This window comes from Anas acuta, chromosome 14 (assembly GCF_963932015.1).
Source record: "Anas acuta chromosome 14, bAnaAcu1.1, whole genome shotgun sequence".
NCBI lineage: Eukaryota > Metazoa > Chordata > Aves > Anseriformes > Anatidae > Anas > Anas acuta.
In genome coordinates this window covers 8,071,857-8,097,287 of record NC_088992.1, presented here as the reverse complement: position 1 = coordinate 8,097,287, position 25,431 = coordinate 8,071,857, and the positions used below count along the sequence as shown (strand labels likewise).

Here is a 25,431-nt window from a genome sequence, read left to right as displayed (position 1 = left end):
TGATCCTGCTATAGGCTTTCAGGAATTGCCTTTAGTTACATCACTGTACATCCAGAGAAAGCTCCACTCAGATATGAGGACTTGAGCAACCTGATCCAGGGGAAGATGTCCTGGCCCATGGCAGGGAGCATGGCATGAGGTGATCTTTAAGGTCCCTTCCAGCCCAATCCATTCTATGATTCTATGGTTCTATTAATTAATTCCCATTTTATTAGGGTAAATGCATTAACTTCTGACAAATCATCCACCAAGTTGCCACTCAGAAGACTTATTCTCCTTTGTATTTAAATAAATGCATAATAAGTCTGACCCTCAGCACAAGTGGGAACTGAGGGCAGTTCAGCAGACAACTGACGTCTTCTACTTGCCAGACAGGGACAGGGAAGCCATTGGTGGGGACCAAGCTGCAAGGAGACATCCCAGGTCATTGTGGCTCTGGTCCTAATCTGCTGTATAATTTTAGAAACAGATTTTCCCTTCCCACTGCCTCCGTCTCCCCTTTTATAATGCCTAGGTAGACTGTTGATTATTTCTCATAATAACCCTGGGGAACACAGTTTTGTCTCCAACTCTCCAAACTGTAATCTATTAACCTAAGTAAGCTCCCCTGTTAAAGGGGAGAGAAGCTTTTATTCCTGAAAACCTCTCAGCAGTGACACATAGCTCGGAGCACATCATTTTCAGCAATTAACACCACAGATACAGCAAGTCTCTAAGCCAGCATAAACCTGCACGGCTGCCGAAGGAAATGGCCCTTCCTTCCCACACCCCCAGCCTACATTCCTCCTCGCTCCCTCTGCTACTCTCCCTCCGCCTCGCGCCAACGCAAGTGTTCTTGTGGCCCTGCAGTGAACCAGATCGGGGAACTCATCCAGGTTAAAACTAACCTGGGGAAAAGGAAATTGCTTCGTTTTAACCTGGCAGAGTTCCCTGGCCTGGTTCACTGCACAGCCATGTGTGTGCTAGTGCCAGCACGGGGAACGGAGCAGCCCTGGGCCAGGAAGGGGGAGGCAGAGGAAAGGGAATGAATGGTGGACCTCCCTCTGAAAGAGGTTGTTGCAGGGCTGGCTTGTGCCAGCTCAAAGCGTTTGTAGAAATGCAGCACATATTTAATATCTCTCTCTTCAAGGAATATTTGTCTTCAGAGGATTAATGCTTCCCAGGATATTCCAGCCTGGACCATCTGTGGAGCATTGCTTCTCCCTCTCTCCCCCGCCAGCCCAATATACTGGCATGGAATTAAAGCCCTGGGAAACATGAAAGCAACAGGCCTGGGGATTCAGTGACAAACGCAGAAATGCTCCTATTTGTCAAACCATTAGCAAAGGGGCACAGCTGCTTTGAGAGCCTTGACCTCATGCCAGGAATGCTCGGGCCTGCTGAAGGTTGCACGCCTGAATCGTACTTGTTCAGCAACTCTCACCAAGAGCCCTTGTGTGTATCTGCAACAGGCACTCGGAGAAGTACAGTTGGCTTGGGGGTGTCCAAGGAACATTACTGCAGACTACCTGAACCCCAGAAGTTTGATAAAATGCACTGCTGCTTTCATGTGGCTGCAGCATTTCCCTGGGCAGCTGGGCTCCAATGCTGCAGCTGCATTTAAGCCTGAAGGAAGAAGTCCTGCCAGCTGTGAGCCAGCTCCTGCAGGTCCGAGCAGGGCAGCTCTGTGCTGTGCAACTTCAGCCCGTGGTGCTGGGAAGCCTACCGCAGGAGCAGTGGCGTGGCTCCGGGTACCAGCAGCATGGAGCAGGCCCAGGCCCAGGCTCAGGGGTTGCCCTGGATCTGGAGGCCATAGCTGCAGCCCTCAGTTTGGAAGAAGAAAAAACGTAGCGGCAGCCTTTGATTCCCTTTGATTTTCAGGACTGGAAGTGGGGGAAGAAGGGAACAAGGAGCAACCTTGTGGGTGGGGTGGAAGAGGAGGGAGAAGTTGGTAAATCCAGGGGTGAGGAGCAGGTGCCAACAAGTGACTCTGTAGCAAAGTTTCAGGGTAGCACGTATTTTTTGGCTTCTTCCATTAAACACCCTTTCCCCTAGGAGACCTAGGTAAAGTCCAGAGCAGGCACTGAGTGCACCAGAGATGAGAGCAAGGCCCACAGGAGTCAGTCAGCCCTACTGGCTTTGCACTTAGCTGACTGGTGCTCGGCACAGGGCTCCAGACGCTCTGTTAATAGCTAAACCCAAAGCGTTTCACTTTGACTAATCGTCCAAAGTTCAGAGCTGATCCCAAAGGCCTTGGTCAGCAAATCTGTCTAGAAATGTCACATGATTTGGCCTCCACTAGATTTCCAGAAATCTGTGGGCTTGAAATGCCATTAAGATTAGGCAAAAGTGAAGTCTTTCTCTTAGTTTATCTAGATATATCTGTCCCTGCTCAGCAGAGCAAATATGTTTGCTTTCCATATTTGCCCATCAATTTAAGGCCTTTTTGTTCCTGCTGCCAATTTTTAGCTACTTTAAAGCACGGACAAATCTTTTTTCTCTTCTGCACCATGTATGTTTGCTGGGAGTACAGATTACTCCTTTACTACCCTGATTCTTCGAAGAGTAACCTTCACTTTCTGCATTCAGGAGGAGTGGCCCCAGTGCTAGTGCAAACCAGACAGAGCAATCAATGCTCAAGAATAGAACTGCCTGCTAAAAATAATCAATTCTAATTCTGGATGGTTTCCATGTCTCTCTCTGACCTTTGGTCAGACTTTACCACTTTCACTCATGATGTAAATTGCCCTTATCTCTAGGCTTTGCAGTTCCACAGTGCTCCACAGGGCAGGAGGAGGGCCAAGCACTTTGTCTGCCCAGCATATGCATGCAGCGAGGGACACCTTCACCAGTTCTGCTCTAACCAGCCCTGGCAAAGCATGGAGGAGAGTAAAGCAGAAACCAAGAAAGGTTATTTCATGGCTTAAAACAGCAAGAAGTCCTCTTCTCCATGTAGTTGTACAAGTGTGAGACCGCAGCTGTACGACTCTGACCTACCTACGCCACCTTCCCCTCTTTAGAGCTGCTGATGGAGCAGGCTTATGTGAGTGGGCTTTAGATTGCTTCCTGCAAAATCATCTGGATCAGTTCATCCTCCATCTACACATTCATCCATCCACCCACCTGGTACTGCTTGAATCCAGGACCACTCGTAGGGTGTTTCATTTGCAGAATGGCTTGATGGTAACCCCTGGCAAGGTAGATAAGGATGGTCTCCTGGGAACAGCAGCGTCTGCCACCAGCACAGCTGCATCTGTCCACAGCTGTGTAAACTTTGACTAGCTAAATCCAGCTAATCAAAAATAGACTGTCAAATGAATCCCAGGCCCCTTGAGCTAAAGTTGAGTGAAGTCTCTATGTCACACAGCTTCAGCTGCTGGGAAGAGTTCCAGCAGTCAAAAACTACTGAACAGGCAACAAGGCAGGAGGAGGTATTAGACCTTGCAGAGCTTCATGTCTCAGTATTCCCTTTTCCAAACCAGAACTAACACTTTGCACAGGGCAACCTGAGTAAAAAGCATTAGAACCGTTGCAGAGCCTTAAAAGAGCTAACATGATCAAGAAATGGTGAGTAAAGGTGGTAAATACAGATGCCCACACACAGATCAAAGACAAAGCAGAACTCTCAAAGAGCATAAACAAGTAATGTTATCAAACCCTCCCCAGCATCTCCGGCATGGCTCCTTTAAGACCTCTGGAGAAATGAGCTACTCTTTACAGCTACAGGTAAGCAATTTTGTAAAATAATGATCCTGTCAATTGAATGCTGGATTTTTTCCCCCATATATAGTAATTCATCTATTTGTGGTTGTCAGTCAATGTGCTGTGATATGCAGTTCAAACAGGAAAGATGAGAAAGAGATTTCACGGAGATACCACCAGCTACGCATACGTGTACGTGCCCACATTCACATACACCAACACAGAGCCTGCTGTGGGACTGGGAGGGCAAATTAGCACTTTTTTGAGGGCATTTTCCAAATAAGATAAGGAAGAAAAGGTCAAAACAGAAAATACATGGGGAAATAAAACTACCTGGGCAGGTTTTCCCAGATATCATCTTTCTCCTCACTGCATAGTGCATACAGCTCAGTTAGTCCTGATGGAGTCACCAGAAAGATGTCCACTCTTTTCAAAGGACGCTGAATCAGACTAACAGTGGGGGAAAAAAAATGCAGAGACTGGAAGGAACATGACCCACTCCAAGTAAAACTCATCTGGAACACACTCAAGGACGGATGAAATTCCAGAGCCTTTGTTACACTTTGTTGGAAAATGTCTACTAAAAGAGCAGGGGACATTCAGTGGGAGCTGGCTTTTTCACGGCAGTGTTCACCCATTATTTTGTCAGGGATGATTTCCTTTTATTCAGAGAATGAAAAGGGATCTAAGAAAAATGTTGATGAAAAGACGAAAAAAATGTTATTGAAATATTTTCCACTGGAAAAAAAGGAACTGAGCCATTTGCCTGCTAGCAGTCGGTGCTGTTCACTCATCCACTCGAACTATCCCTCAGCAGCCCACCTGATGCCTGTTCCTCTCTGCTGGAGACCGACCTCCCAGAGCTGCAGCGCAGCTCGACCCCCTGCCTGAGATCATAGGAAGACCAGCCCAGTCTTTCCAGTCTGGCCCAGCTCCCCAGGTATTTTGGCACAGTACCACTGACACAGGGCTTTGCGCTTGCAGAGGAACTCAGGACTGGAAAAACTTGAGATATTTGAGGTCAGAACGAAGCATGTCAGCAAAGCTGAGCTGAAAGGAATGTTGCACAATGACTGTGGATTCTGTGCCAGGAAGCAGTTAGTCCTCACACCCCTCCAGTTCTCCAGTTCTTTAGCATCAAATAGACTTAGAAAAAAAAAAAAAAAAAAGGAAAAAAAAAAGCAGCAGCTGGCTGACCTTCCTACAGATCAGTTGTACATCCACCTCCCCTCTCCTGCCTGTAATGGTGTGTCCCCTTTTCCCTCTTGCACCTAAATGTCATTCCCTCTGGCAAGGGTGTCTCTGCCACACAAGGGATCCTGCTGCTGAGTTGCCTGTAGCTATGAAAACCCAGCATTCTGCTGTGTCTGCAGAGCTCCTTCAGCATTCATCCCGTCATCCTCTCAAGTGCAGCTGGTGTGTTTCTCAAGAGCCAGACTGGGCCGATCCCATTCTCTGGGAAAGGACACACATTGTTGCTCAGCAATGGGTGTGCTGGGAAGAAACTCTAGCTGTGGCAAGATTTCAGCAGGCAGTAACACTCTGCGCTGAAACTGAATTCAGTTGGCTACAGCCAAGCCTCGTGTGGGCTCTTGGTGACTGCTGAGACAACCCTGGTCCCCAGCACTGCACCTAGCCACCTGCCCATATTCACGGGACATTGCTTTGAGGTGTGTCTGCAGGCACTGCAATCACATTCAGTGTGTGCCCTTCTCTTTCTGATTCCGAAAACAACTACATTGAACTTCAGGCAATAGCAGCCTGCACAGCAGAGCGGCTGTGTTTAGCTCTGGGCATGTATAGCTGCTGAAATGGTAAACAAGGGTTCTGGTCAGGAGATTAAGAAATCCTGCTTTGGGACACGTTCTCTGGCATGACACTCAGGAAAAGGGCTATGTTTTAAATGCCAGGCTGGCATGCAATCATGTCCTAGCTTGTTCTTACCACTCGCTGTAGGAAATGCAAGCAGTGGCATCATAACAAGCAGCATTTGCAAAATTATTGCTGCACACTCTGGAGTGCAGCTCCCTGTGCCACACCAGATCATACCGCATCTCCTCGCAGCCCTCAGGTTTCTCATCTATCCACTTGGAGAGACATGACAAAAAGTTCATAATCATGTGCTTAAAGACTTCAGCCAGATTTCTGGTCACTCTAAGTCATTGTGTGGAGCATCCACTACCTACATGTATATGGCATGCTCTCTGGTCAAGGATTACACTGATTCAAAGCAAGGTTCTCACCCAGAAATACACTTAACATTTTAAAATTATTTTTGATTGTTACAATTTTCAGTGTCAAGATATTTTTAATCAACACAATGATTATATCAGCAACGAGTATTTTAAAATTCCACTAAGTTCAAAAAGTATTGTAATCGCCTTGTTTTTTCATGGAAACCGTATAAATAACTAGTATCTTCTTGCAGCTTCAGACGAGGCAGAAACCTTTCCCAGCTATTTCCCACCTGAATTACCCATTCAGACCCCTTTGTATGCTGAACCAACTCTCTCCACACAACTCTAGGTATATAAAGTTAAGTGGATAAACAATTAGCAGGGGGTTGAGTTTGGCTTAATGAAAACTACATCCTGTAGAAATCCAGGGAAACCAGGCTGTTCACAGCTTTTGAACGGTTGTATGGATATGGGAAGTTTGGTTGTTTTTTTGAGTCCATGCCTGATGAGAAAAGGGAAAGGAATAGATTGTTGTTTAGTTAAACTTTGCACCGCAGCCCATGTCTGCAGAACCCAAGAGTCCTCGTACTGCCCAGAGCTGTGAAGCCTCTCCAGTACCAGATGGGACTTAATTCAGTCCATGGAGAGCTGAGACGAATCCAACGCCGTTTTTTGCAAGAAAAATGAAATGCTTTCAACTGTCTAGTCACAGCCTCTGCACACTTCTGGTTTTGTTTTCTTTATTATTTTGCTGTGAGTGAGCCAAAGTTTCCTTCACCAAGTTACTTGCATTTGTTGCAGGACAGACACACATTAAAGCCAAACTGACTACCACACAAGCACCGTAGGAGCTCTCCGGGCTAGCGGCAGGTACAATGGTGATACTGAAGACTGCTGCAGCAGCTCAGTTATTCCTTCCTGACACTTCCACAGTACCCATCTGTGCCTGGAGCCGAGCAGTTTTTCCCAGTGAAGCTTCCTCTGAGCCTTCCTACCAAGATCACAGTTTTATGAAACGAAACCAAGTATAATAATAATTCTATTCATTAGGGCTAAGGCTTGTAATGGTACTTAGCCATGAAAAGATGCAGCCAGTGGGATTTTCAAATTGCCTAAGTAGATTACACATCTAATTCCCATTGACAGCCAATGGGAATTAGGTCCCAAACTCCCTTAGGCACTTTTATAAATCCTATTAGGTGTCTGTCTGCATCTTTGTATGCTTAAATACCTTTGTAAACCTGGGCAAGGATGTGCTCCTGTGCTCCTTAGGTTGCGTTTCAGGGGTTTGGTATGGCAACTCAGGTAATGGAATGAAGTCAGACCTTCTGGCTTATCTTGCAGATCTCAAGACTTGGAGTAGGAACTACAAACCCAGTGACCTGCGGAACTTGTGAAGTTAGAGCAGTAGGCATGATGAGGTGTGCTCAGAGGTTGCTCACTAGTGTTGATTCATTCCTGCTGGAGCAACTCTTCTATAATCAGCTGCCCTCAGCACTGCTGGAACAGGGCAGAGAGCCCAGAGCAGAGCCAGAAAGCTCAGTCCTTGTGGCACCGAACCAAAACACTCAAAAGTGCTTCCTCTTTATTTTATGCTGCCGTAAACATAGATAGAGATTAGGGTAAAGATGCAGCTGATGTGAATTTTGCTGTGGCCACAGCTGGTATGTGTGCTTCTGGGTGAAGTGTACATGGGGTTTGTGCAGAGTTCTAATCAGACGAAGCTGATTCCCCAGGAGCACAGTGGTGCAATTTTTAGAAGACCGCAGCCACAGTTTCTGTAAGGCTTTGAGAATGCATCCTTTACTGAGATGGCTTTGTCACACTGTGAAACTAAGCAGACCAAAGTGAAAGCAAACATTCCCCTCAGCTGAACGGCTACAGTGTGATCACAACAATACCATCTGAGCCCTACTGTAAGCTTGAGTAGTGCTCATGACTATTTAGAAAATAATTAACTGAACTTTACATGACATTCAGATGTTTCTTGGCTCAAATTGCAGTCTATTCCTCTGCTGAATTCTAGGGATTCTGCAAACAATGAAAAATATTTGCTTAATGGCAGACTTGCACACTATGTTCTTGTTGTGCTGAATCATTCTATCTCTGAAGGCAAACGCTAAGAGGAGTGTTAGAGAAACAACTTAGCTAGACAGACTTAAGAGTGTGATGAAGATTCATCATAAATATGAAGCAGTTATAGAGTGTTTTTATGAAAATGGCTTACAGGGGTCAAAGGCAGGCTTTTCAGCTCCCCAAGGAGATTCTTGGGGAGCTGAAAGGAGACTGTGGACTTTTTGTTTTGTTGAGATAATATTGCTCATATAATTGCTATAAACTTTAAGCGGTCTTTGACTCTGATTACATCAAGAAGTGAAGAGTGGTCTTGAACAGCCTTAATCTTGCTAGGCCCTGTGGCTCCCTGAGTTTTCCATGTGCATTCCTACCATGGATTGAGATCAAAGCACCCACGTAATGCTTCAGAACAGCCAAGTTCTTGATACCTTCTGCTGAACAAGTGTTAAATGCAGTACCCTCTTCAAAACAACTCATGATATATGAATAAAACTGTGCTGAACAGTTTTCTCCAGCTCTCTGTTCTCAGGCTGGGATGGTGCAGACTTGACTGTTGATGCTTGATCCTCGATGGCTGTTGCTTAACTTGATAGTGCCTGATAACTCCCATCTTGAGAGTGGGCTCAAACTTGTCAGGGTGACAGTATAAACGGATGTGCTACATTTTTCCCTGAAAATTTGAATAAGGAGAAGCTAGTTGCTTGGCAGCCCAGAGAATCTTCCAAGTCCAAATTACTAGCTTGCAAGGAGAAAGAGAAAAGCAGACAGATTGTGGGGAAAAAAAAATAATTGGCTGAAACAATGAAACAATGGGAACATAAAAGGAAGGAAGAAGAAGGGAAAAAAAAAAAAGCAACAGCTTAGTCCCCAGTCCCCAGACCCTTGTCCTGCTACTGATGGGTGAAAGTGCAGATGTCTCTGAGTGCATGTTCACATATGTGTGTGTCCACATTGCTGGAACTGGATTTTCACATAAATGAGGGAAGCTGCATTCTGAATTGACAAGAATATTGTCCATTTTTTTCTAGAAAAAGACACCTAAAAAGCATGGCAAAGCTAAAGAAACAAACAGGTGCAGCAGAGAACTAGATGGCTGGTAAAAGAAGAAAAGGTTTCAAATTTGACCATAGAAAACTAAGTGGATTTATGAAACACTAGCACCTAATACCCATGTTCTTAAAAGCATCTGCCAGCTCCTGTTGCCTGTTTTAGCAAAGAACAGTTGCAGTGTTTCAGTTTCATAGAGATGGTTTTTGTTGTAAAACTAATTTGTGTGCAGGTGCATCCTAAAACAAATGGCTTAGATGCCATTAGTGGGGCTGACTTTCATTTATGAAGCAGGAAATAAAAATGACCCAAACCAGATCCTTCAGTAAGGATTTATTCATGATCATAACTGTGGCTGTGCTGAAATCAGGAAGGCGGCAAATAAAAAGTACAAACATTGTGCAAACGATAACGTAATCTCAAAAGGAGAGAAATGGCACCTGGCAAATATTCCTATGGAAAGATAAACTCCGAGCAGGAGCTGCACACGGGACACTTCCTCACTCAAAATGGAAGACTGACCTAATGACTTAGGGTTTGCAAGCTTCTTACTTAATGGAGCCTTTACCGGGACTCCCTGGATTAAATCACATAACACAATTCTTTTAGCAAGAAATAGGTCCTGCAGCTGGTATCATAAAGATATCCCCAAACACAAAAGCATTCTTCAGTGTACTAAATACAAACTGCATCTGAAAAGCCAAGCCAGATATCTCCTCAGAAAGGTCTCGTAAATTCTTTTGAATGTTTTTTGTGGGATGTGTCTGTGCTCCAGAGCAGCTCCGAATGGCTCAGCATTTCTAACCAGCTAGTCAAGGAGCCAAGCAGGTTTTCAGGGAAGTACACATCACTTATAGAAGGTACTCAGTGGCAAAAAGCTAAATAGTTTTTGAAAGATCTGATTACTGAACAGTTCCCTTTTATTGGCCATGTGCTTTCTCCATGGTTGGATTCATTGGATGTGTAACAATAATTGAGTTTCATCCCAGGGGTGAAGTCCATTTGGCGACTTAAGTGCAGTCACTTGTCAGGATGGATTTTTCCACAAATGTACATTTTTCAAGTTTGCATGTCTTTTGTCAATACCTCGGCTCTCCAAGGGACAGCATGTCAACTTCCTACACTCTTGCATTTGACTGGAACTGAAAATCCGTCTGCTGTGGTTCTCTGAAGTCTGTTTGATGAGGAAAGCTTTTTGACAACTCCTGCCTCTGCAGAGCTCTTACCTCTGTTTTTCTTGTGTGGTGGGGTTTTTTGTTTGTTTGTTTTTCTCTTCCCTTCCCAATAGCAGAACCTTTTGTTCAGGCTAGCGGCATTTGTACTCTTTTTCTCTGTTTCTGTCTTCCAAAACAGCAAACAGTCCCCAAACTGATGAACTCTAATGAGCAAGCACCTCAAAGCTGAAGGGCTACTAATATTTTCCCTCTGAACTCAGCCTTCAGCCTTCATCTGAAGTTCAGGATTACATTCATGACACAGGGGGAGCCAGTAAATAAAGCCACACCAATGGGAACAAGAGAGGAATTGAAACTATTGAAAATGAAGAAAGCAGTAGAACAACTGGTACAAAATTAACCAGGCCTCTGCATTACGGTCTTGTGCAATACGCTTGGTTTACTGGGCAGTACTGCACGCAAGGCAAAATTTAAGATCCATCTGGCAATTATTCCAGAAGGAGACAGGCAGTTGGAAATTAGCATCGCTCTGTTCCCAAAGCTATCTTTGAGATCAGAGAAAGAGTAGATGGTAGCTCTCAGTTTCTTTTTCAGGATCTAATAACAGCAGGACCCAGTCATGATAAATTCAATATTGAATGAATTGTCAAGAACTGCACTGAAGAACTTTGGAACTGGAGATGATCAATCCGTTTAATTCACAGTCTTTTACCTAATGACATCCAGGACCAAATAGTTCTAAGAAAGAAGCTGTTGTAAATGACTGTGGGATAATGTTACTCGATGCTGCAAGAATATGTCCACTTAAATCCCAGAGGATCAAGTCTGCTTCTTGTAGATGTCACATGAAATACCTGCTGTTAATTTATAGTATTTTTTTCCTCTGACATTCCTCTCAGCCTAGGCACCAAAACTCATCAGTTTCACATCTCAGATTGATTTTGCTCTTTCAGCTTACCTTTTAACTCATTAAAATCTCAGTAACTTTTTTGCTGGTGATGGTGCCTGTGGTTTGCTTTTGTAAAATACTAAGAGTTAACAGCAGATTTTAAAGCTTTATTTCTGTAAAACACCACAAACCTAAACAACTGTATTCCAAGCAAGCAACTGAAATAGAAAAGAAGGATGAGGGAGCATGGAAGAAAAAGTTGCTAACACACCATTTCCACCCCATTATAAAAGTTACTCAGGTGGGAATTCTTCGTTACAGGACTTGCATTTGCATTATTTTCTTGGTGATGCATATAAATGATGCATATAAATGGTTATGCATATAAATATGTTAACTAAGAGAAAAGAAGCTCATTAGACAACTTTTTTTGTTTGTTTGTTTTTGCTGTTTTTTTTTTTTTTCTTTCTTTCTTTTTAACAGAAAAACCAGCAGCACTTTCCTTCATTCTTTTCTTTGGAACATGATCTAATTAAAAATAAATGTGGAGGGAAAAAAATAAAATTAAAGTATTGTCTCCAACTTTGAGATAGAAAGCCAGTTTCTCTGTCTAAAACTGGCTGGGTAATTCCAGGCTAGAGAGTCCTGGTCTGCCAGTCTGTGAAAATGTCTCCATCTACTGTGTTTCAATCCAAGTCCAGCTAATTCTGAAAAAGTAATTCAAGGATTGTCTTGTAAAGTGTTGCCATGGTAGTTTTTATTTCCAGCCAAATAAAAATATGACTACTATTGGCTCTTAAAACATCATTTTTGTATCTTCCTATTGTTTGTTAATTTCAACCCATAAAAATGTATGACCTTTAAAAGAAAAAGTTGCAATGATTTAATTGACTGTGTCTTACCAGCTTATCAAACAGCAGTTGCCCTGGACCGTGGGTTGAAGATCATTTTGATATGCCATTCCTTTTACCTGTTTAAGGGCTGTTTGCTACTGTCAAGAGGGAAAAATGATAACTTTGTCCCCTCATAGTTCACATCTGATGAAAAGCCATAGTAGGGCTTCATCTGATAAGAAGTGTAAGACATTTATGATATCGGGTATTACATATGAGAAAGGAGAAACAAGGCTTTCAGTGAGCAATGAAGGAACTTTGTTTTCCTGCAGTTTTGTGTCCTGTGATTGGATTCTCCCATGTTTAAGAATTAGCAGACTTGCTCAGAAGCAGGAACACTGGTCACAGTGCTCTCCAAGGGGACTCCTAGTTATCTAACTGAACTCCTACTACAGCCTTTCCCTGAAGAGGGGCATTCATATGGTATCTCTCTATACAGCTGTGCATTTTCACAAAACATAACTTCATATCCTTAACCCATCTATCTCATTTGTTTGAGGTTGGCTGTTACACCCAACAGTAATTGCAAGGGGACTGAGGGACACAAATACATAGACAGCAAGATCTCATAAGCTTTGTATCCTTAGGAAATCAGGCAAACAAGACCTTTCTGGCTTGCAGTCTGGCAGGGAGCTGAGTGACTTGGATTAGGGTCAAACTGACAACGTAACAAACGGGAACATTTACTGGCTGCAGCCATACCCAAGAATTCTGACCTCACCAGTCTGGCATGTGCTTCTGGTTCAGCCCTGTTCTGCTACCAGTTTTCTAACTCTGGCCAGTGTCACAGGAATTTTGGAACGTGAAATGCAGGCTGCTAACCAAGACAAACCTGTCAAGGGCTGACTGTTACAAAAAGCAGACAGTTGCCTGTCTTTTTCTCCTCCTCCTGTGCAGTTTAAATTCTAGAGTGAGCTGGATTGTTGTCAGTGAACAAAAAGAACTTACTGGAACAGCTGCGTAACAAATACCAGCAGGATGAAGATTCTTAGCATAAACTGGAGCTAAAACAAAAGGCTGAAGAATCTGGAGATGAGTTTCTGTAAGAGGACTTAAGATAATGTGTGATTCATATGATGGAAGAGAATTACATTATCAGGACCAGTTCTCAAAAACTAACTCCTAAATTGCCCTTGGAAAGTACCACAGTCATTTAAAGGAAGTTTTTAGGGGCATGACAGAAATAGCTGTGACATCATAATATCAGGACATCAGTCAGAGCATTTTTCCTCCCATTTCACACTTCCTACAGTGGGAACACATATTCAAAATACGGCTCCAAAGCCTCCCCGGGAAAAGTGTTGAGTAATGTCATATCATTGTCATGAGGGAAAGCTCAGAACATCTATTATCAGCCATCAGTTGGAAATCCTCAAGCCCCACATTTTCTTCCTAATTCGGAGCCATGCCCACGCTGCTAATGTGGGAGAAAATAGGAAACCAAAAAGTCCCAAGTAGCTCTGTAAAAAAAGTGGAACTAATGATGACTGCTTCCCTGGGGACATTTATCTCTCTGTTGGTTTGTTTAATTATTAAATGGTAACATTTTGGCAACAGGAATTCACCTCTTTCTAGATATCAGAGAATCCACAACAGACAGTAACATCACGGATGCCATGGGCACAGGAAAGACAAGAATTTAGTGCTTGCTGGGCAATGGAGAACACTGAGAAGAGAACTGTGACCTTAAATGCTTTCTATCAAGGGCTGAGCTCAGCTTGCATTCCTTTTCCAGGAGCAGTAAAAACAAGGTGTCCCCCGTTCTGTCACCTGATTCCAGGAAACTTGTAAGAATTTTGCAGAACTGTGTAATTCCCTTTGAGAACTAACCACCTCTGCCTCATCTAAGTGAAACGGTTCAACTGTTTCAAAAGACTGTGAGGAAACTGGGTGAAATCCATGTGGCCACAGTATGGCATCAACCTTCATTTCTGCAGGCTAGGAAATAAGGCAGGACTAGGCTGAACTCTGACTGAGGCTAACACTCGATACAGCCTCCCTGCAGGGACCTTCTGCAAAAAAATGCCAGTGTTATCTTGGCAAAAGAAACTGTCAGAGTGGCAGAGTTGTCCGCCCAGCTTCTGAGACAAGTCACACTCTGCCTTGCACTCCCGGTATTCCACAAGCATAACACAAGCAGCTGTAGACAGCTCTAAACCTTAAAATAGGATTTTTTTCACTTAGAAAACTCTGAATTTTGCTATCTACATTATATTCCTTTATAGCGAATCAGACAGGTCCTGGGCATGCAAGTGCTGTTGGTAAATGGATGTACCACCAACAGGCAGGAGGGCAATGTCAGGAGGGATATGGTTAGAACAGCACACATCGCTACCAGATTCTCCTTATTACCCTCCCCACACTTTCTACAGGGAGAATTCACTGCCAATTCACTGCCTGTTTCTGCCTGCACCCCAAGACTCTCTCCTTGTCCTTGAATTTGTTATGAGCTCAGCTACCAGGTGGTGGAAGCCTTAGTGTAGTGATCTTCTGTTTGTAACACCATGTGTTTGTGTGTATGGGATGAGTTACAGAAAGGCAGAAATCTGGATTTGGAGAAGCTGCAATTGTTCAGAAATGTCTGGTACACTAACCAGACTACAAACAGCGAATGTTAGTTCAGTGTTACTTCTGCCCTACTGACTAATACTTAAAACAAATACGCTTTATGAAATTCAGATTTCAGATGTATAAGTGGGTAAAAAGTGGATCTTTATGAAGTCATGAAAATAAATACTGCTTCAAATGAAAAGCTTGTCTCTGCCACTGCCTCCCTTCCCAGCCCCAATGTGTCTTTTCTTGACATTTCCTTTTTCTTTTTTTTTTTCTTCCTCGCTTTAATTGTAAATTAATCACTGACTTGGACATATCTTTGCTGTGCATTAATATGGTTGAAATTAAAACCAATATTACTCTCCAGGCATTTGGAATGCGCACGACTTTTTGTGCACCAAATGGCCCATATTAACTTCTGGAATAGCCAGGTGCAAACTCTATTGCAGTGTTCAAATTAGTTCAATTTCTCTAACTGCTTCTCCTGTAATTGATGGCTCAAATTATAATAAAGTACATTTCCTCTACATGATATATGCTACAACTACTACCTGTTATGCTGAATATTGCATTGCTTTGAAACTGCATTACCCTCGATCTACACCGATCAGATCTCTTTTAAAGAAACTACTTATGCATCAGAAAGTGTCTTCACATCATTCAGAAATTATACATATGCTCATGCACTTTATCAGTAGCTGACAGAATGGGGATGGCAAAATTACTGTCAGTCATGTTGTATTCAATCTTACATAAAGACCTGCTTTTTACTATACCCTAAAATTGACAATAAATGCCAGTCGTCTCTCCTTGCCCCATTACTGCATCCAGACATAGCTAGTAATGCTTAAAAGATCTGCACCTTCATCTTAACTGCTGTTAAATTCCAGCTTCATTCTCTCTTCTGCCTTTACTATTATTCTCCTATGCCTGAATCTAAAATACTTCCTCCTTACTCTTCTCTTTTTCTAAAATGTATGATTAGAGTAGGTTGTGTTTTTTTTTCTCATGGAAACAAATATTTTTAAAAAACAAACACATAAATCAACCAAATCCTGATGGCTTACTGACTCCTGTTTCAGTCTAAATGTCAACCCTGATGAGAAGAAAGGGAAGAGGTTGTTTGACATTGGGCAATGTGCACCTTCAGGTGTGGCTAAAGTTTGGACCCTGAAAGCTGCCTTTTGCAGCCCATCGTGAGTTGGCAGGCCTGTTCCAGCACGTAGAACTCTGGGAGCTGCTTGCAGCTGCTCAAGGAAACCACTGCACTGACAAGAACATCAATTTCAGAGCACCGCAGCAGAATCTGGGGAACTTGCAGTTCATCAGAAACGTATTTAGAAATTTGGTTTTGATCCAATATGGACTGAAGCCAAATTTAAAAATAACATCATTTCTAGCAAATCAGAAAGGCTGTGCTTTTGCAAGCTCCAATTGCAATACTTTATATTATTATTTCTTCTTTAAACAAATATCATAAATGTTTTTTCCTAATCCCGAGACCAACATCCTCAGTTTAATTACAGAAAAAGTGAAAGGCAGATAACAAAGATCAAGAGTCCTCTCTCAGCTTGCTTTGCCAGGTGTTACAATATGAAATTAAGGATCACTCTCTTCCCAGTCCATGATGGAAGGGCACATAGCAGTGGGGACAGCAGAACTGGTGCTGAGTTCAGTTAAACAACAACCACAGACAGACGTGCTGCAGATTAAAATACCAGCTCAGAGTTCTGTGACATTCAAAAAGGCAGACAGTGCTAAGAACTCTTACGAAGGGAACCAAGAAAAAAAAAACATAAGTAGGCCATTGCGTGTCTTCAATGCTGTATGCAGTGCTCGTCCCTCCCTTCAGTTTCAAAAAGATAGAGCAGAATTCCAAAGCTATGGCACAACTTCTGAACAAGAAGAAAATAAATATACCTCAAGTCTTAGGCATAGTAAAGAAAACAATGTAGTAAGAAATCTAAGGATTTCTAAATTCACAACTGACAGTGAAAGGAATAAAACAAAATTATTATACACCATTTCCCATGACGTTTGGACTAGTAATACTTTTAAGCAGATGGTTTAAAACTCGTAAGAGGAAATATTTTTTCACACAACACAAAACACAAAACAGTTTAATACAGAATGTTCTTGCAACAAGGTGTTGGGGACTAATCTAAGAGGATTCAAAACGTAATCAGTTAAATTCATAAAAGCAAAGGACATCCAGTGCTCCTAAATGAAAGTTTAAGATGAATACTCCAGAATTAAGTCCCACAGACACAGGAAGTTGAAAATGGGAAAGATCCACCTGGGGACTAATCCACCGACATTCACCTGTTCATACAATATTTACATAAACATATAGCACTCACTGTTAGTGTGCAGACTGGATCTGATGATCGATTTGGGATGTTTATTCAAGCAGATTTCCCTGAGCTTTCACTGAGATTTTCAGAAGACAGAAGCCGTGAAAGTACCTTGGTAAAAAGAGATAGTGGGATGTCAGAAAATGGGCAGGTGATCTGCTGTTCAGTTCTCCTGATTAGTTCAAAGAAATACCACCTATAAAAAGAGGTGACTGTTACTTGACCAGTAAATTGCAACCGGTCTTTCTCATGCCTTTTGTGGTCTCTCTAACCAAACAATCAAAAGGCAAACATTTACAGGTACATGTTGCCTTTAGGTAAAAGTTTACAAACATACGTTGTCCTGAGGCAAAACACATTCATTTATGACACAAACAGGAAAGATACATCAAGAATATGTTATGGACTGACCATAGTACTCAGGCACTCTCTTTGTGTCTTGTGACTTGCAAAGAAATAGCCAACAGACTTCCACCTCTCTTGAGAAAAAAATCTTCCTTCATGACTGCTCGTTCGAAACTGACATTGAAAACAAGCTGATAGAGAACAACAGTAAAGGTATGTAACAAAACAGTCTGTCAATCCTGATTATTATAAAATCACTTGACTGAATTCGCTGTTTTGATGACACTCAAGGAGCTGCGATTCCTGTTCAACACCGTGCACAGACAATATTTGAAGATGGTCTTGCAATGCGTGTTGAGAAGTATGTTAAATCAGTTAATATCCTCCGGTGGCAGCTTTAATGTGTACGATTCTTTCCCCTGGCTTTTTGTCAGTTGGCTTGGTCTTGCTGGAGCAGTGGGGACGAGGTTCCTGGCCGTGCTGTGCCCCAGCCGGTGCCTTTACCTCACCCTTTTGCCCGCTTTGCTGTGTCACACCTCTTACAGAACCCGCTGGAGGCCCTCAGGAGGTGTCCTGGGTGTCTGGGCAACATCCATATCAGGCTGCAAACCACGACCAGCAAACACAGAGCTGTAAAGATGGAATGCTGCCCTTCAACGAGCTCCTCACAGCAAGGCCATATTCCAGTCAGGTGTGACTCTTATGGCCGCGGTTGGTGGTTCTGCACGGCGCTATCTGCCTCTTGTGAGGGAGAAGGCGGCGGGGCAAGGAGCTAACCACAGGGTAGGAGCTGTGGTGCTTTTAAGGCCGGGTCAGAGCAGGGCTGTGGCTGCACCACAAGCCGAGGAGGGCACAACCCCTGGGTTCCACCACAGCGTGTGGCACAGCCTCGGAGCACTTGGAGGCGATGCGAGGCGACGCCACCAACCTCCTGAGGGCCAAGCAGCGGGACTACAACTCCCCACAACCCTTGCGAGCCGAGCCCAGGCTCCTAAAGAACCTAAACCCTCCAGCAGGCGGTGCGGGGCGGCCGGACCGCCCCCTCAGAGCGCACCCCGATGGGCAGACTACAGCTCCCGGCAGCCAGCGCCGGGCCCTCCATTTCCGGGAGCGGCGCCGCGTCCCCGGGCTCCTGAGGCGGCTGCGAGCCCTGAGCGGGCCTGGCTCGGCGGCGGGGGCTGCCCGGAGCGCGGCTGAGCGGAGCCTCCTGGGGCCGGCGGAGCAGGAGGAGGGCAGCGAGGCCGAGGAGGTGCCCGGGCGGTGGGCACCATGCTCAACATGTGGAAAGTGCGGGAGCTGGTGGACAAGGCGTGAGTACGGCGGGCCTGGAAGGGGGGGGGATTGAAAGGGGGGGGGGCTCGGTTGTGGCCCCTCAGCGGGGCCCGCGCTGCCCCCGGCCGCCTCCCAACATGGCCGCGGCGCCGCCCCCGCTGAGGTGGCGCCCTCCCGGCCGCCCCCCGCTCGCCTCAGCCCCTGCCCGGGGCCCTGGGTGGCAGCCCGCTGCCTGCACCCCCCTCCCGGCCCGGCCTCGGCCCTTCTGAGGCAAGCGGGGGTCGCTCCCCCGTCAACCCGGGGCCTTCCCGCTGTGCCCGGCCCTCCACAGGGCCCAGTGGGTTCCTTGAGGGTTGTGCCACTTCTTGGGGTGCTCCCTTCTCTGGCAGGGGGGCTGTGGGGTTTGAGGAGCCCCCGGGGGCTGGCTTGGGTGGGTGGTCTCATGTCCAGGCCCCTTCTGAGAAACGGACGGGTCACGTCCAGAGAAAAGAGGGCTGCAAGGAGCCAACCACCTGTACAGGAGGTTTGCAGAGTGCTGCCAGCGCTGCCACGTCTCTCCCAGGCTCTTTCCTCCTGCTAAAGGACAGGTCCCTACTGTGGTCGCCACTGACTTGCCACCCCTGGTTTTAGAGGTGGAGTGGGGTAGAGGAGAGCAGTGCTCCATCCCAGCCCTTAAACTTTTGAAATGGCTCAGGTATTTGCAAGTTTATTTCTTGGATTAGAGCCGCCTTCAGATGTGGCTGCTGTGCTGGTTACCGTGATCACAGCGTTGCTGTTAGAGAGCGTGACGTTATCGCTGTGTTTCTCTGCTACTCCTTAAATGCTGGCGTAAGGGGAAAAAAATACTATAGGAGAGGACTTACTAAAGATAAGGTTTTGCCTCCTTAAATAATATGTCTTTAGGGTCAAACTTGGAGCACTTTTCCATGAATTGTGAATTTCTTAGAGGAATAACTTGCTGAAGGTCACGACTTAGTATATGCAGGAGGAGCTTGTGTGCTCTAATAATTGTGTCTAACCTTAGAGGTCAAAGGGTAAGTCTTTCAAAACTGAGGTTCCGTTCTGAACTTTTTAAAAACTTCTGTTTCTCCAAACAGTTCTTAAACTGACCTGCTCTTTACAAAAGCCTTAAAGGCAGCAAACTGAGGAGAAATGGCAGCTTATTCATCATAATCAGGTGTTTTGTTTAGGATGCTGTGTACCAGACTGAGGCTTTTCCAGGCCAGGACTTCTCTTGAGGAAGTGGCTTACTTTTTTTTCTCCTGTTATCAGCTTCCTGCCAAAAAAGCTGGTTGTTGCTAAAGTAGAATGGTAATTGTAATAATGTGACATTGTATAGATAGGAGAACCCAAATAGGCCCACCTTGAGTTCTAGGATTTAAAAGGACACCTCCAGAGAACATAAAGTTTTGCCTGTGTACTTCTATTTATGTAGTGTTAATGATCAGTGTAGCATTGGTAACACTGCCACTGTAATTAAAACGTTTACTTCTAAGGATATTTTGTAAGTTATTAAGTCAAACTGTGCATCAAAATCTGTACTGGAAAAGACATTCAATTTTCAAACCAAGTGCAGGAAGTGAGTATTTCAGATAAAATGTTTTTTGAATAAACTTCAATTTTAGGGAATAACATTATTCAAATAAAACACATTTGTGTATTTAAAGGGGGGAGGGAGGAGGGAAGTGCGGTGCCTGGAGAGTAAACAGTATTTAGAGACATCAAAATCAATAGTCCCATTGTGTGCAGTGCAGATCTGTCATAATGTCTTCTGTTTTAAGGCCACAACTTACAAAATTCTCTACAGAGACTAGGTAATGCTGTCTGCCTCATAAATAACTGCTGATGCTGTGGCAGGAACATACTGAACTTTAATTAGAATGTCTCTTTCCTTAAAAAAGGAATATGTTTATATGGGGTTTTTGAAAAATGGGCTAGTAGCCTGAAATTTTGCTGCCTCAAACCAAGATCTTTGCGGTGCATGTTAGCTCTACGCCTTGGTTCCACATTCAGCTGTTACGTTTCATCTTAGTATTTATTTCAACTTGCTCGTCTGTCTCTTAGCTTTACTTGGTCTTCAGTGGCTGAGAGCTTGCTTAGATCAGAGATCTCAAGGTGGAGGACCTGTATGAAACATTTGTCAGTGTTTTAAAGTTCAGTAAGCCACGATGCACAATTAAGCTACTATTAATTTTGGTCCATGTCTGCTTCCTACTTAAACAAAAAATACTTAAAAATGGTAAATAGACTATTAAACTTCTTGATAGCTTTAAACCTAAAAATTAGAACCTAGAATTACCTTTGTAATTCAATTGCCTTGGAGCACTTTCTGAAAACTCAAAAGTATGGATCCACATCCTCTTGTGCATAAAACAGTTATTTTTGATAGTGAATGGTGGTCCTACTATATTTGAAATTCAGACTATGATAGAGCATTAGGTTTACTGTTCTAAGATGTGACAAGATGCTTTGAGTCTTGTTCTCCTGTTTGCAGTGTCACAGTTCTTAGGCTCTAGTATAAGTCCACCCTCTTCAGTTTTATGTGGCTTGATTAGCTATGATCAAGCAGTAATGCTTCATATCTAATTGGGAGTTGTGAAGAAGTTTGAGGATTAAACCAAATAACTAATAAAGCTTCTCTGTGCCCAGTAAAACTTGCTTGTCCTCAGTTTTATTCTAAATAAATGCCAACCTTTTTCCACTCTCCCCAGTTTCTTCCCAGGTGCTGCAATGTGCACAAGAATTATTCAAGTGTGTGGAGTTATATTGAGTTTGTCTGGTTAGCTTGCAGTTTAGACAGTGCAGATCTAAACTTTACTTCTTTTAGAATAAGCTATGTTACACATTATTATGTGATAAAAAAACTGAAAAACTGCCTTTAAAGTTAATTTAAAGTGTTCACTTGTATGAGTATTCTCCCCAGTAGATCAAAGCTGAACTGGAAAGCAAACTGAACAAATGCAGCCCCCCTTGATCGATTCGCTCCCTCTGTAACTGTAAGCTCAGTTCAAATGACAGGTTTCTGATGGCTCAATAAAAGTCCAGGGTGGTGCTTGATGTAAAATTAGTGAGTCAGGGAGCAGTCTGAGTCACTGCTGAGGTCATGTAGTAGAGTTTGATGAATGGTGTCGTGGACTTGGGCTGTTTGCGGTGGAAATGTGCAGCCGTTGTAGCCCGAATGCCATATGCAGAAGGCAGCCAGCTTTTTCTGACCTAATAAGCTGCATACCAACATCTTAATATGGCAGAGCGCAGAAGCACACAGCACATACTTTACATAGCTGGTAGGAGCATGAGCTCTAAGAATATTTTACATGTGGGAAGTATGCTGGCCACCAGCTATCCCGCTGCTCTGTTGCGTGATGGGTTCTGCAGCTTTATCTCAGATGGATAATGTTACCCTGGATGTTCTGCTGCTCCTATGGCACCGGGTTCAGGTTACCTCCTTTCTGCTCTGAACAGCGCTGTGGCTGTGATGCAGCTTTGGGTAAGTCTTATATAGGAACTGCTTGTGAGTTGTGTGAGGCTTAGGACCTGTGGCCTGGCCAGTACTGTGTAGAAGCAGCTTACCCTAGAAATGTGAAATTTTTCAGTGCTTTGGTAATCCAACCAGCAAAAGCCTGACCAGGTATCTCCCTAGTGTGTGTAAATATCTGTACTGTCAAAGGGAGCTGCAGTCACTGAGATCTAATTCTGAAGCCCTGGGTATGGAAATACCGAGTATTATGCAACTTGGCAACTTCCTTTTTTAATCTTGTTAGACAAGTATGTGCTGTGTTTTGTGGTTCTGGTAAATTTTCTGGGGGATTTTTGTAAAGAAAGCTCTGTGGAATTTTCAAAAGAAATCAAGGTATATCAAGGAACCCTTTTAAAACAACTTTTTAGCTTGGCAGGAGCAGGAAGGTCTTAGCTTCACCTCAGGGCCAAGTTTCAAAGATAGGCCACCATGTTTGTCTCTAACTTTCTTGAATTCCTTCTTCTCCTCTGTAAGTGGGGAAAGGGAAACTTCACTCCCACTTCTAAAAAGGTGAGAAAGGAAGACCTGGGGAACTGGACTTCTCATAGAAATAATGTTCCTCTGTTAGTAGAGATGTGATTGTAACTTGATATTTTTTCTAACTAGTTTCTGTCACAGGCAGGTAGGACATGCAGTAAGCAAGATGAAAAATCTTTTGTTCCTTGAGATTAGATTGTTGCTTGTGTCACGATGTGATTTTACAGCCACTTTCTCTGAAGTTTCTTTATCGTTCTTAGCTTTTGTTAAATGCATGACCCTAGAATGAGAGCTCATTTTAAGCACCTTCCACACACCAAAAGGTGAGAAACAGTCTAAATAAAAATTTGGTGAAGGTGATAGATCTGTATAATCCAGATGTTCATTGGAATTTGTTAAGGAGGTGAGAATGTTGTCACCGGGTTTTTTGAGCTTCTTGGATATATATTTAAGGAAAGAGTCTGAATTTCTTGGCAGTGTTAGGAACATGATAGCTGCCACCCTTCTGATTTTATTTTATTTTTTTTTCCATCTCCCCCTTCTAGTTTAGTTGTTTGTCCCCATCACAGAGTCCTAACTGCTTTGCACTTACTGCTTTTAGCCACACCTTGCTAGTGGCAGAGCAGGAATGTGGTGGCACTCCCTCCTGTTGCAGGGTGGGAGTGGAAGTGTTACAGAGCTATGTTTTCATACATTTTGCAAGCCTGACAAATTGCCGAAGTATAATATTGTAAACTGTCTTTAAACAGAGAGTAAATTGTCTTGCTTAAAACTAATTGCAATGTTTGTACAGATACTAAATACTTGAAGCATTTATAACCCTCGAATTTGTAGAGGTAGGCACTAGGGTCCTCTATTGCTTGTTCTGATGTTACGTCTTTGTGAGGATCTTTAACGCAAGTGGAAAAGGAAGGGCTGAAGGAGCTTTTGTCACCAGCTCCAGAACAGCAGGCTAGGGGAAAAGTTCTGCTAGTTAACGAGCAGTGTGTTTTCCTTAGTGCTTCTAATTGTACAAGTTAGAAAAAGAAGGGTAAAATCTTGGTAAAATAGAGTGAATTACTGCTTTGATATTCGTTGCAGTTCTTAGCTGTTGTAGCCTAAAGCGGTGCAAATAAATTAGGCATTGTGCTTCAGCTGAGGAGTAGAGGTTTCTGGATTACTCCTGCTTCACAGATAAGGAAAACTAAAAGAGTAGCTGTGTCAAACTAACAGTGAGCTGATAATGGTATAAACTCTGGATTTGCTGAGTCCCAGTCTCATGCTGCTGTCTGCTGGCTCATGTTATGTCTGCATTATACTTTATTAGCTTGGTAGTTGTATAAATACCAGTAAGTTTCCCTACAATCACATGCCTTACAGTCAACTCTATAGTGTGATCGTATTTCATCAATACATAAGTAGGATCCTACTTATTTTCAGCTTGGGGAGGGTTAAATCCTCTTGCCTAACTACTTTCCTTTTTCCAATGTGCCTGTAATTGTTCTTGTTTACAGGTAACTTTATTATGGTCCGTGGATTTGTCCACGTAGACCATTGAGCTCTCCCGTAATCAAGTACCGTTGGCTGGTTTAGTAATAGCAGATATTATGGTAAATGATCTGTCATATGATATAGCCAGTGCAAGGGTAAATAATTGTCTAACACTAGTCCATTGCTATCTGACCTTCCTGTAAACTCCTTTGCTCCAGTTCCAGGATCATTTACTTTTCTTTACACTTGAGAATTATTTTGGTTTGCATAAGCAAGGTCTTGAGAGCAGTGAACGCTTTCATTGTTTTATGTAAGGGACAGTTAACCCTCCCTGCATGAGTTATCCTACTATTGCTGCTTAAGAGATGTCCTGCTGATAACTGCTTTAAGAACAGCATTTAGTGTCATTATTGCAAGCAAGGTGATGATTATTATCTCCAGCCCCATAAGGACTTGTCCTCTGCCCAGTTACCAGAGAGAGAGAGAGAGAAGTCTTGGGAATGCAGAGGAAGATGATGTTTAATATCTTCTGGCTCTGCATCAGTGTGTGGCTGTGCCTGCCAAGTGGTTGTCATAGCACTTCGTTCTTAGGGCTTTCCTCCTTCCTTTAAAAATGTACAAAACCCGTTACTGCTTTTTACAAACAAGGAATAAAAATAGTTGTAGTCTTTGGGCCATGTAATTTAGTATTGGTGATAAGCATCTCTGAAAGTGGCACACTCCGTTATCTCATGTACATAGATATGTCATTCTGCTTGAATATTCAATTACTGGAGTAATCAAAAGTAAGCAAGTACTACAAGCTGAAGTATGTACTAAGAGTTAGCAGAAAGTAACTGTGATCAAATATATGGGATTCATCAACCCGCTCCTTAAAGCGAGGCCATTGTTCAAATGCAGCCTTGCCCTTCCACACCCTCTGGAAGGTAACAGCCCGTAGTGTTGTTCTCTAATGCTAGGTAAGGGGTCAGCCTTCTGTGCTTTTAGGGAATCTAAATGGTGTGTACGTGCTTGAGAACTTCTGTGTACTTGAAGTATTTTTAAAACATAATTTTGCATCGCCTTTCTAGAAGTAAAGCTAAGCTTCTGCTTGGTACACAAATGAAGCTAGGCAAAGGTAAAGCCTTACCTACCTCACTGTGCAATTACAGTCAAAAGGATGGAGGTGCTCAGCTCGGTTCTATGCTAACATCTCTTGCTCATGTTGCCAGTTAGTATATTAAGCTTTTGATTTGCATATTTATTTTTATCCAGGGTACTTCTAAAGCACGGTGTAAACATGGAATACACCACAGCCTGCTTTCATCAGGCTTGCCTATCAGAGGGTGTAAGGTCAGCGTTGCAGTGGGCCTAAAAGGCAATTTTGAACTTTTGATCTGATTCTTGTATCTCACATATGCATCCCTTTGTTTCAAGTTTTAAATATGTTTCTGTATTTATGTAAGAATGGTAAGGTTCTGTAAAAGCAGAAAGATGAGATGCTGGAGAATGAGTGAGACGTTGCC

The 25,431-nt window shown here is 43.5% G+C and overlaps 1 protein-coding gene and 1 long non-coding RNA gene across 3 annotated transcripts in view; one reads left to right on the top strand and one right to left on the bottom strand.

Moving 5' to 3' along the window:
• Window positions 1–15,709: 15,709 nt before the first annotated feature.
• On the bottom strand, window positions 15,710–18,077 carry LOC137864144 (uncharacterized). The gene is made up of 2 exons (XR_011101339.1): window positions 17,257–18,077; window positions 15,710–16,956 (listed from the first exon to the last, which is right to left on the bottom strand). It is a non-coding gene; the product is annotated as an uncharacterized lncRNA (long non-coding RNA).
• A 213-nt stretch (window positions 18,078–18,290) lies between these two features.
• CLINT1 (clathrin interactor 1) overlaps window positions 18,291–25,431 on the top strand; it is a 48,421-nt gene continuing 41,280 nt past the window's right edge. The window contains exon 1 of one of the 2 annotated variants that reach the window (XM_068697973.1): window positions 18,291–18,500. In XM_068697973.1, coding sequence (XP_068554074.1) covers window positions 18,460–18,500 — 41 coding nt within the window. In that variant the 5' untranslated portion in view covers window positions 18,291–18,459. Of the gene's footprint in view, window positions 18,501–21,930; window positions 21,950–25,431 lie in introns of those variants that run through there. The other variant, XM_068697974.1, reaches the window with a different exon arrangement.